Source organism: Limulus polyphemus, unplaced genomic scaffold (genome assembly GCF_000517525.1).
Source record: "Limulus polyphemus unplaced genomic scaffold, Limulus_polyphemus-2.1.2 Scaffold2717, whole genome shotgun sequence".
Lineage (NCBI taxonomy): Eukaryota > Metazoa > Arthropoda > Merostomata > Xiphosura > Limulidae > Limulus > Limulus polyphemus.
Genome location: NW_013668327.1, coordinates 126,596 through 137,037, shown reverse-complemented (window position 1 = coordinate 137,037; position 10,442 = coordinate 126,596). Strand labels below are relative to the sequence as shown.

At 31.3% G+C, this 10,442-nt stretch overlaps 1 protein-coding gene across 1 annotated transcript in view; it reads right to left on the bottom strand.

The window, feature by feature from the left end:
- The window catches only part of LOC106467721 (signal peptidase complex subunit 3-like), a 23,683-nt gene extending 15,187 nt beyond the window's left edge, over positions 1-8,496 (bottom strand). The window contains exons 1-2 of the mRNA XM_013928096.2: positions 8,288-8,496; positions 4,599-4,674 (exon numbers count right to left, since the gene is read on the bottom strand). Coding sequence (XP_013783550.1) covers positions 4,599-4,674; positions 8,288-8,430 — 219 coding nt within the window. The 5' untranslated portion in view covers positions 8,431-8,496. The remainder of the gene's footprint in view (positions 1-4,598; positions 4,675-8,287) is intronic.
- Between the last annotated feature and the right edge of the window lie 1,946 nt (positions 8,497-10,442).

Below are 10,442 nucleotides of genomic sequence, written 5' to 3'. Positions count from 1 at the left end.
GGCAACATGTGAAAATAAAAAAAAGACACGAGAAAACATTACTTTATAAACCTTAAGACGTAATAAAAAATATATATTTTGTGTATGAAAGCATTGTAATGTTTACTGATAATCTTCCAAACTTCGTTAACATTCGCTCACTAATTTAAAAGTTATAGCATGAAACTATAACAAGCACAAAATGGTTATGAGGTCAGTCCTAAGGACCTAGCCCGTGCTGAAAGAGTTAACTGGTTTATAGTTTAATTTTTAAGTTTCATTCCTTTGTTATTCAAGAAAAATTTAGTTAAGTCGTGGTTAATCATCCTTATAAGATCATCAGCACATACAAAATACATAAAGAACTTTATAACATTAATACTTTTGAGAAAATTACTTTCGAATGAATATTGCTAATAACATCAGAAATGAATAATTAAGAGAAAGTTGGAGTTATCAAACAACTTATCTATGATGTGCAGAAAAAACCCAATGTCAGTAATATTACCCTACACTGGCAGACGTGGTATTAGTGAAGACATAACTGTGCAAGCCTTTTCATAGAACTTAAGTGCTGATAGATTTGCATATGATTTTTAAAACAGAATGTAGACTACAAATTTTTTTTAGATTTAAGGACAGAATTTCATCTTTAATAACACCTAAAATAATAAATTAAATGTACTAGATGTAATTCTAGGTATACCAGATGTAACATGTGAACAAGAACATGCAAATCTACGAGTGAACAAGACTACTATAAAAGATTCTGACATAGTAATACATTCATCAATGTTCAAAATTCCAACCAAATGCCATATACTTAGACCTCAAATGGATGAAACTTATTAAGCAATTGGTTTACTGGTAAAATATAACTTTTCATCTTCTCAATATGAGTTAACAAAAGGCATGAAAATGAAATGATACAACATAAAAAAAAAAACCATTAAATGGCCTGTAGATTCTTTATAATTAGTATTTTCTACATGAATGGCATATTATGTGACATCAGCTGCACAGCCAGGTCAGAGATCCCTGAAGTTCAGGCAAAGACAGCATCAAGTAAAAAAAGCTAACTAAAAGGTAGGCCAATCAATTAGCAACACCTACTACTCTTAACTGGAGAAAGGAATTCATTGTCACAACTAAAAATCCAGAGCACAGGAGACAAAATAATTTGGTGGATTTGATTAGGAAATATTGCTTAGCATCTTTTTAATACATTAATGGCAACTAAAACCAGCACTAAAATTTGTAACTTTTTAAAGGCATCCACTAATGAAAAAAAAGAGGTAAATGGTATGTTTTTATTCTAATATCACTTTTATTCAGCTTCAAACCCTAATATTTAATTGTACCACACATGGCATTTCATGAACAAAATAGTTCCTAGTGTATAAAGTTAAACTTTAAAATTGCAAGAAATACCAAACACCTCACCTGTCACAAAATAATGCAACAATCAATTAACCAGAGAAAGAAGTGAACTGAAGATATTGCAACTGAACAAGATTGCCCAATCATTTTTCAAATGAATCTAGTATATTTCTTTTTTTCACTCATCACTCTCTTCACAACATGGTCTCCTTGACTTTTTGTAGAAGAAAATGTCTTGTGGCTTTTCAACAGTAATTATCCTTCTTGCCACAGGCATCCTTTACTGTGCATGTCAAAACGTTTTTGGTGAATTACATTCGAAATTTAATTAAACTACTTTTTGTTTGTTTATGTTATACCAATTAGTATAGTATAAAATAGTAGCTAATAATCCATATTTTAATAGTATACAAGTTTTATCTTCTTAATTTTATAAAACAATATTAAAAAAAGATACTGAATTTCCCCTAGTGTGACAAATGGGAAATTTTTTCTCTAGGCATCCCCTCTTCTCTAATTTATTTACCACCCCTCTAAGAAGTATGAAATTTAACAAATTACTTAATATATCATTGTCATCACTCAGATAAAGCATAATTTTCATAGCGTTCAATTTAGTTTGGTTACAGAGCCAACAAATAGAAAATCAGATCCCTTTTGCCACACCCACCTGTCACATCCGCTCTTTCAGGATTTGTCAATAGTTCTTTCTTAGGTTTAATACTAATTATTTTTAACCAATACAAGGCCAAGGTTTTCATGTATTAAATAATGTATTATATTACATTTTTTTCTGTACAAGCTACCTTCCCACAAGAAACACATGAGACTAGTTTAGATGAATTAGTAATGGGTCACATAGTTAGAAAACCAGAAAAATGAGATAGTTATGGAACATTGCCTGCTTTTTGCATGTTATTTGGTGCATTATATAATTTATTAAATATTATTTTGTGCACTACTACCATTAGTATATAAAAAGGTAGGGTTAAGTTTTGTTGACAGCAAAAGAAAAAGTGGCCCAGGTAAGTACATTATTTCTTGTTTTTCATGTGTATTCTTTAATTATTATTATAAAAGTAACTAAAATGTAAAAAATTTAGATTATGTAAAATAAATAATAATAATATAATTAAAAATTTTCCTGGAGTAGCTTGTGGGTAATGCAATTCAATAGCATAACATGAGCCACACATTGCCCAAGTGATTTACACAATATAAGATATTATAATGGCACAAATAATACTAGTAGTAGTAGTAGTTAGACACAGTTCAAAGGACAATAAAACAATAAAAGTTAGTATAAATAGATGTATACTAATACAAGTTTAAAGCTACTTATGATAAACAAATGTAGTTTCATGTTACAATTTGAAGTCATTTCAGAAAGAAAAAAGGATAATCTAGATTTATTAAAATTATTTTTTGGTGGTTACGAGGTTGGTCAAATTGAACAACCTTGTATAGAGTTAGCAAAGAGAAAATAACAGATAAAATATAAAGTTTTACTAAAAAAAAATGTTTGATTTGTATGTATTTAGGAGGTTTTAGAGATTATGTAAATGACATTTGAGATTTTTGAGATGACAAAAAGTATTTCTAATCTTAACATGAAAATCATTTTGCACTCAGACTGGTAAAAAATGACTATGTTCATGGACAACTTTTTAGTAAAAATACATCATTAAAAAAAAACTGATTGTTTGGGTACAAACGACAGTCTGCCAAACTTTATGAAGATATACATACGGTATTAAAAGTTTTAGTATTAAAATTATAAACAAGTAAAAATGGTCATGTGGTCAGTCCTTGGGACCAAGCCCATACTGAGAGAGAGTTTGTATCCTCCTCAATGCTAAACATGCAATGCATGTACTGTACGTATGTAGTCTACTTGGCCAGGCTGCGGGTGTCAAATGGACGCATTGCAAACATTATGAACAGACTTCTAGTTTACATGTATGCAATATGCACATGACAAAATGTTAAAATACTGTAAGTGCCATTTAGTGGGAATTTCCAAGAAATGAATATCAACTTCGGCTTTGGTACATCAAACTGAAACATATGGCACTTTCACTGTGTTGTTGGAGGTCTCAAAAACAACATGCAAGAGAAAGGAATGATTTGCACATTATGCTAAGCAAAGACAAAAGTGATCCGCAACTAGGGTTGTTTTGATTTGTGAACCCAGATATTGTCCTCTGAGAGAATGTTCAGCAACATATTAGGGCTCAAACCTTGACATTTTACTCTACATCCCAGTAACAGTAACCAATAATAGATTATAATTCCAGTTTAAAGGGCTCAAACCACTGTATTATCTGTTGTAAGTTACTTTATACGAAAAACAAACCCTTGAAGGAACTAATAAAAAAACTGCTGAACATCACAGGAAATATTTCCTGAAGTAGATTTTTATCTGATTAGATTAAAATCATTCATTATTTATATTTCTCAGAATATTTCTAGGTACAAAATGATGTGGCAGTCTAGATTTTACATAAATAAGCCAATATATGAAGATCAAAACTGTAAAGTTACAGTTTTCATTAAACACTGAACTTGAAAGCCCATTCTAGCTAACTGCAGTACCTTAAAAATGTGAAAGATTTGGAAAATACAGTTGACTTTAGTAGTGCAATAATAATATTAACAGCTATCAAATCCTGTTACCCAATATTACCTTATTGTAATTTTGGTGAACTTTCTTTGTTCTTTTAAAAATTTATAATTTTTTAACTATTCTAATTAATATGATAATGCATAATACTTACTGCTATAAAAGAATATAAAAGAAAACTACTCTTAAAACCTTTTATTTTATAACACTTGTGAAAGTATATGAGCAATATTTGATAACCCCATTTTTTTTAGTTACCTTTTACTGATTAACTTTATATTATCCAGTTTTAATATATGCTTCTACAATTTGTTTTACCCTACGTGAGTGTTTCACATATAAAAAAAAGTTAGTAGGTTCATTTCAAACACATAATCTTGTGTTTATTTTTCTACTGCATGCATAAAGACAACAAATGCAGTCAATAATTATGACCTTTTAGAGAAATTATTTTTGCAGTTAATTAATGTGTTTTTTTAACAGTAATGTAAAATATCTTTTCTAAATGCACTTCTGTATTTCACTACTATAGTGTTACTTCAAATACATTACATATCAGTGTAAAGCAAGAAAATCTTAACAGAAGCAAATCTATATTTCTATTCATCAAAAGGATATCAGCTTGAAGGTCGTAAGTCAAGAAACCAAGGTCATTCTTCTCACGAGAAGCACTGTAGTCTGGCACATTTTTCCTGGAAGCAATGAAAATATAGAATATGTATACACAAGTTAACAAATAAGTATATTTCAATTAACTTCTTAAATACTAGAAAGAAAAAGATAAACAAAACTGAATTTTTAATGAGATTAAAAAAAGTTCTTTCAGTATAAAATCATAATGTTGCATTAGCAGTTATAATTTCCTAACACAATTTTAATAAAAGAAAGCCTGAAATAATGGCATATTCAGTTAAAAGAAGTTGGTGAAAGTGACATAACACTAGATTAATTTTTGTCAAATACAACCTAACTAAAAATTAGAACTGTGCAATTTGTGGAATTTGCTAATCTATTAGGCATCAGGCTCATTAACTGATAGACTAATCTTAATATTTTCAGCCTATTTTACGTCTTTTAAAGACATTTTCAATTTACCGTTCAGTTAATGATAGCCATCTTTAATTACAATAATTTAAGATTAAGTTACTTTTTAATCCTAAACTACTGTACATGAAAATGCATCATACATGCAATGTAACAAGTTTAAAATATGATTAATAGCATTCTATGGGTTTCTCCCTACAAGACTATTGTACTAACATTACTGAATTTTTGTTGATGGAAATAAACATTACTTCATGTCATTTTCAAACAACAAATTAAAAAAAAAATTTAAACTTTGATACCCCAAAAAAACTCGCAAATAAAAGGTTGTTATAGACTCCAGCTGTAGACTTAATGTGAAAAAAGCTTTTATAGTAATTTAATAGCCCAATCATTTAAAATAACTGACAATTAATATTTCTTTTTGATATACTATATGGTCATGTAAGGATGTTTGGCTGTTTTTATCAACTTATGAAAAAATTGGAGGGTCCAAACCCCCTCCTCTACATCCTACACCTACTTATTCAATGTTAAAGAAATAGATTACAGTTACACAATTATAAATTAGGAACAGAATACAATGCCAAAAACAATAAATTTACACTTTATATAACCCTCAAAAGCCCAGGAGTTAGCAGTGGGTGTTTCCAGCCAGTTGCTTTCCCTTTAGTTAGCAGCTCAGACTTAGTGATCACAGTGGCACATGCATTAGTAGCCCTAACAAAGACATGTTATGCAAATTTGGTGGCAATGGGAATCAACCCCAAGGGCCTCGAATCTGAAAGTACTTCCTCTCCAAATCTGCAGTCCATGCTGGCCCAAAACTGAACAAACCTAAAGGGAGTCTGGCTGTGTTTGTATGATTTATAGTGAATTTAGTTTGATTATCTAATAAAGAATGAAATTCAAATATTCCTTAGTTAAGTGTTAAGGTTAAAAATTGAAATAAAATTCTGAAGTATGCAAGTGGTCATTTAATTCTTTACTATATGAATTAACATAATTAATCTACCACCATATCAAACTGAAAGAAATAAAAATATAAAATTCAGTTAATCTCAATGTACTCTTTCAATACAAACTATACTAAGCATTCATTAGAAAATGTTTCAATGAAAAGATTAGTTATCCTTAATACAATGATTATCTGTATTAATTCTATCAATACTGTGAATTTTATTCATGATGTATGGAAAACATCAGTTTGAAAATATAACCCAACTGCTTTCACAAGGTTATTTCTCTTTATCAGAGGGATTTAGATGAAGTCATCAGTATTTCCAATTTTATGTGGAGAATTCTCAGTTTCTAAATATTAAGTCTAATGGGACCTTAGTAAAAGTTGTGAGCACCCCGTTCAGAGAGGAGCTAATAGGATGATTCCTGGAGTGGAAGGGTTATCTTACAGGAATAGATTAAGATATCATATTTTCTCTTAAGAAAAGAAGGGTAAGAAGTGATCTTATTTAAGTTTACAAAGATTATCCATGGGACTGATAGGATAAAAGCTTCTGATTTCTTTTTGCTATATTCTAAAGATAAGATGAAATACGAGTAAAATACAGGCTAAGCTCCAATTATATTGCTTTCTGACAGGGTGACTTACTTGTACTAAATGTAGTAAGTAATGTGAAATAACCATTTTATATTCCACTTCAGAGTGTAATGAATAAAATTTTTCACTTTATTATGCACATATTTTTTAATAATGCCATGTAGTACTCTCAGAAAGTCAGTGGAATTGATGAATGATAAATTTCATATGATCTGTTAAACCATGGCTTATGGCAAATGTCTACACAAATCATGGGATAATTTTATTGCATTACTCTTAATAGCAGGATCCAGAGAAACATAGTTCCCCACCACAGAAATATGTGGATGCGAATATACAAGTCTCCCATAAAAAATACTAATTATTGTACACCAAGTAACAAGTGGAAAACATCTACAGTACTAACACCCACTTAATTTGCATAATTTATTTCAAAGCACCCATACTCCCACTAGTTGTAAATCAACTTTAATAACATCGCGATGATCGCTGAACCCATCCTCCACCATTTGGGAGTGACTAGCGAACTAAAGCTACAACAAAAAACAGAGTGTCAGTTCAAACTGGCTGCACCAATAAGGATCAGTGATACATCATATGGTAGCTCTCTTCATGCTCTACTTTGATCAGGGTGGTTTCATTGGATCCAAAAGAATATACTATTTGAAAATACATAAACTTTTAAAACCATTTAAAATTAATTTTAGCCATTGAACTTTTAGTAACAAAGCCATACAATAAACTTTATGGTGCAGATTACGTGATGCATAAACCGATACATATATACATGTCTGCCCAAACCAACAGCATTTCGAAAAATAATGAATGGGAAATTTAAATAGACTACACGTTGGCTTGGCAACAAATTACTTTACAATATATAATTCAGCATAAACAGACAATATGATGTCCTGACAACAGTTAGCTATATGTAATATCATTGGGTGTGGCTAGAGTGAAAGAACATGTACTACAATAGTTTAAGAAATAAAAAAAAAACTCCAGATACACTGGTAATGAAATCTAGGAAAACTTTAATTTTAAACAATCTAATTTGCTACAATTGTCTATGATAAAAGTAGTATTAATGATGTATCAATTACATCATGATATCACGTAGAATGGGTAGAGGTTACTACTGGTACGTATCTGTCAATCATGGTATTTCAAGTTTACACCCAGTGTGATTACAAGTCTCTCCTACATTTTCCGAGTTATATAGGTAAGCTCATACTTCATTATTAACATTTGGTTATTGATAATTTTCATTTCAGGTTACCAGGTAAAGTGATAATTTGATATCAATCACTGTCATTTTATTAAAAGTTCCAATGAGGTTGTGTGGAGCAAAAGGTCGATTTACAAATTACGGGTTTGATTTTTAATTGTTTCTTATTAATTATTGACTACATAATTGAACTTGCAGTGTTAGTACACATTCTACTAGGAGCAGATAAATTTGGAACTTTCCTAACATTAAGCCTAACTTAGTCCTAAATAATGATCATAGTAAATCGTTAGTAGTAGAATAGATAATTTAGCTGCTACATTGCTAGTAGTACTATATTATTCATAGTACTATTAGTAGCCTAGTGCTAATACTATAATATAGTACTCATTAATAGTAATAGTAAGTACTTGTAGTAGTAATGGTATCTACTTCGTTAGTCAGTCAAAGAACAAATGACAAAATTAAAACTCACACAACTGCTTTCACCGTTTTTAAAGTTACATTTGTCTTGTATTCGTTAAAAGCAGTAGAGACAAAACAACAAAATGTTAGTCCTGCTAAAACACTTAAGGTGAAAGCAAATATTGCATTAGCTCTTGATAATAAAGTATTCATGCTGGTAAAACTTCAACGTCTTCGAGTTGTTTCCCCACGTTATCAATAATACCTTCGCTACGTCAGCTTATGAATCCAGAGTACACTAAAACTCGAAGTGAAATTGTGTGCTGAAATTAAAAATAATATTTATTGACTGACTCAAAATTAGAAAAGGTTTTACAATAATAAAAATAAAAACATAACGCATAGTAACAAGTAACCAAATAAAACTGACATGAAAAAGACATTCAGATATGAACATTAATTACACCAAAATCTAATAATCAGGAACATGAGAAAACATAATTATGAATAACTTTTAAATAAAAAAATTCTAACATAAATTAAAATGATATATACTTTAAACGTACTAATTGTTGAAAACATAAAAAGCAATGCCAAATTTAATTACAGAGTAGTGTTCTCAAGTACAACACGGAGGTCGCAATATGGAAGTTTTGGAAAAATTTGCTTGCAGTGGTACAGGATAGTACTGTTACGTCTCTGGTCGTTTGTTAATTTCCCGTAAAATTTCTTTCGGGTGAAACTTTAGCGACACAGGTCCTTTCTTAAATAAAACTAGTTTATTCTTTCTCAATACAATTTTGCAATACACTTAATTTCCACATTCACTTTATCTTAAACACACGCTATAATTCACAACGATTCACGCACTTTACTTACGGTCACTACCGCGCTTGACTCAATTGTCCGTCTCTATCTCTGCCTATCTGCAATTATCTATGCCGTCACTTCTTGCCGGTCTTATATATACAAAATAGAGGGCGTTTGGCAAACACTTGAGCCTTCAGGAACCTTCGAGATAATCATTACGTGTTACCAGAGTCACGTGACTTCCGCTGTCGTAACAGTAGCATATTTAATTAACCTTTTAGTAAATATGTATACTTTTCGAACTATTCGTTTTCTTTCAGTTTAGTTTGGACGCAGAGAGTCGCTCAGGAAAACAATTCAACTTTCCTTATTCTGATGCACACGAGAATCGGATCCGCTAATGTGTTCCCTTACACGGAAGATCTTTGTTACTTCTCAGCTGACACATGACGTTTCTACAATGTTGCTGAATAGTTGTGCAATGGTAAAATTGACAATGTCATGCATTATATTGTTACGTCTCTGGTCGTTTGTTAATTTTACGTAGAAATTCTTTCCGAAAAACTTCAGCGATACAAGTCCTTTCTTAAATAAAACTAGTTTATTCTTTCTCAATACAACTTTGCAATACAATTAATTTCCACAGTCACTTTCACTTCAACATACGCTAGAATTCACAACGATTCACACACTTTACTTATGGCTTGACTCGATTATCTGTCTCTATATCTCTCTGTCTGCAATTATCTCCCCCACTTTATTTGCCAGTCTTATATATACAAAATAGAGGGCGTCTCAAACCTTCAGTAACCTTCTAGATACTCATTACGTGTTACCAGCGTCACGTGACTTCCGCTGTCGTAACACTGCCCTTCCTTAGTATTGTTCATCCCGAACAATAGCCACTTAAATTAAACCAATAGATAATTAACAATAACTTAATTAACTGTACAGAATTTACAAACACAAAATTAAAATTCAACAAAGTCTCTAAATTTTACGGGACGTATCTTCTTCTGTACTGGTCTCCGTCTCGTTGGCTTCTGCTTCACGTGAGGTTCATCTGCTCCATCAAGAAATGTCCTATTATCGGTAACAGTCACATCAGTGGTGGTAACTTCATCAAGGGCTTCACTGTTTCCCTTCTCAAAACCGAGTAGAGTTTCTTCTTTGACAGTGGCTTTTTCAGGTGACACATATTTAGCAGCATCATTGGTTCCATTGTTCACTTCGTTCCAACTGAAATGTCCTGGGCCGTGATAATGTCAAAGCCTGTTGGCATGCACCACCTTTGGCTTACCTCGCCGACCACATTTTATCCGGAAAGTAACGTGTGAGAGATGATCCACTATGTTATATGGGCCTTCCCATGGAGATGACAACATAGGAGACTTCCCTTTGGTCTTCCTGGGATT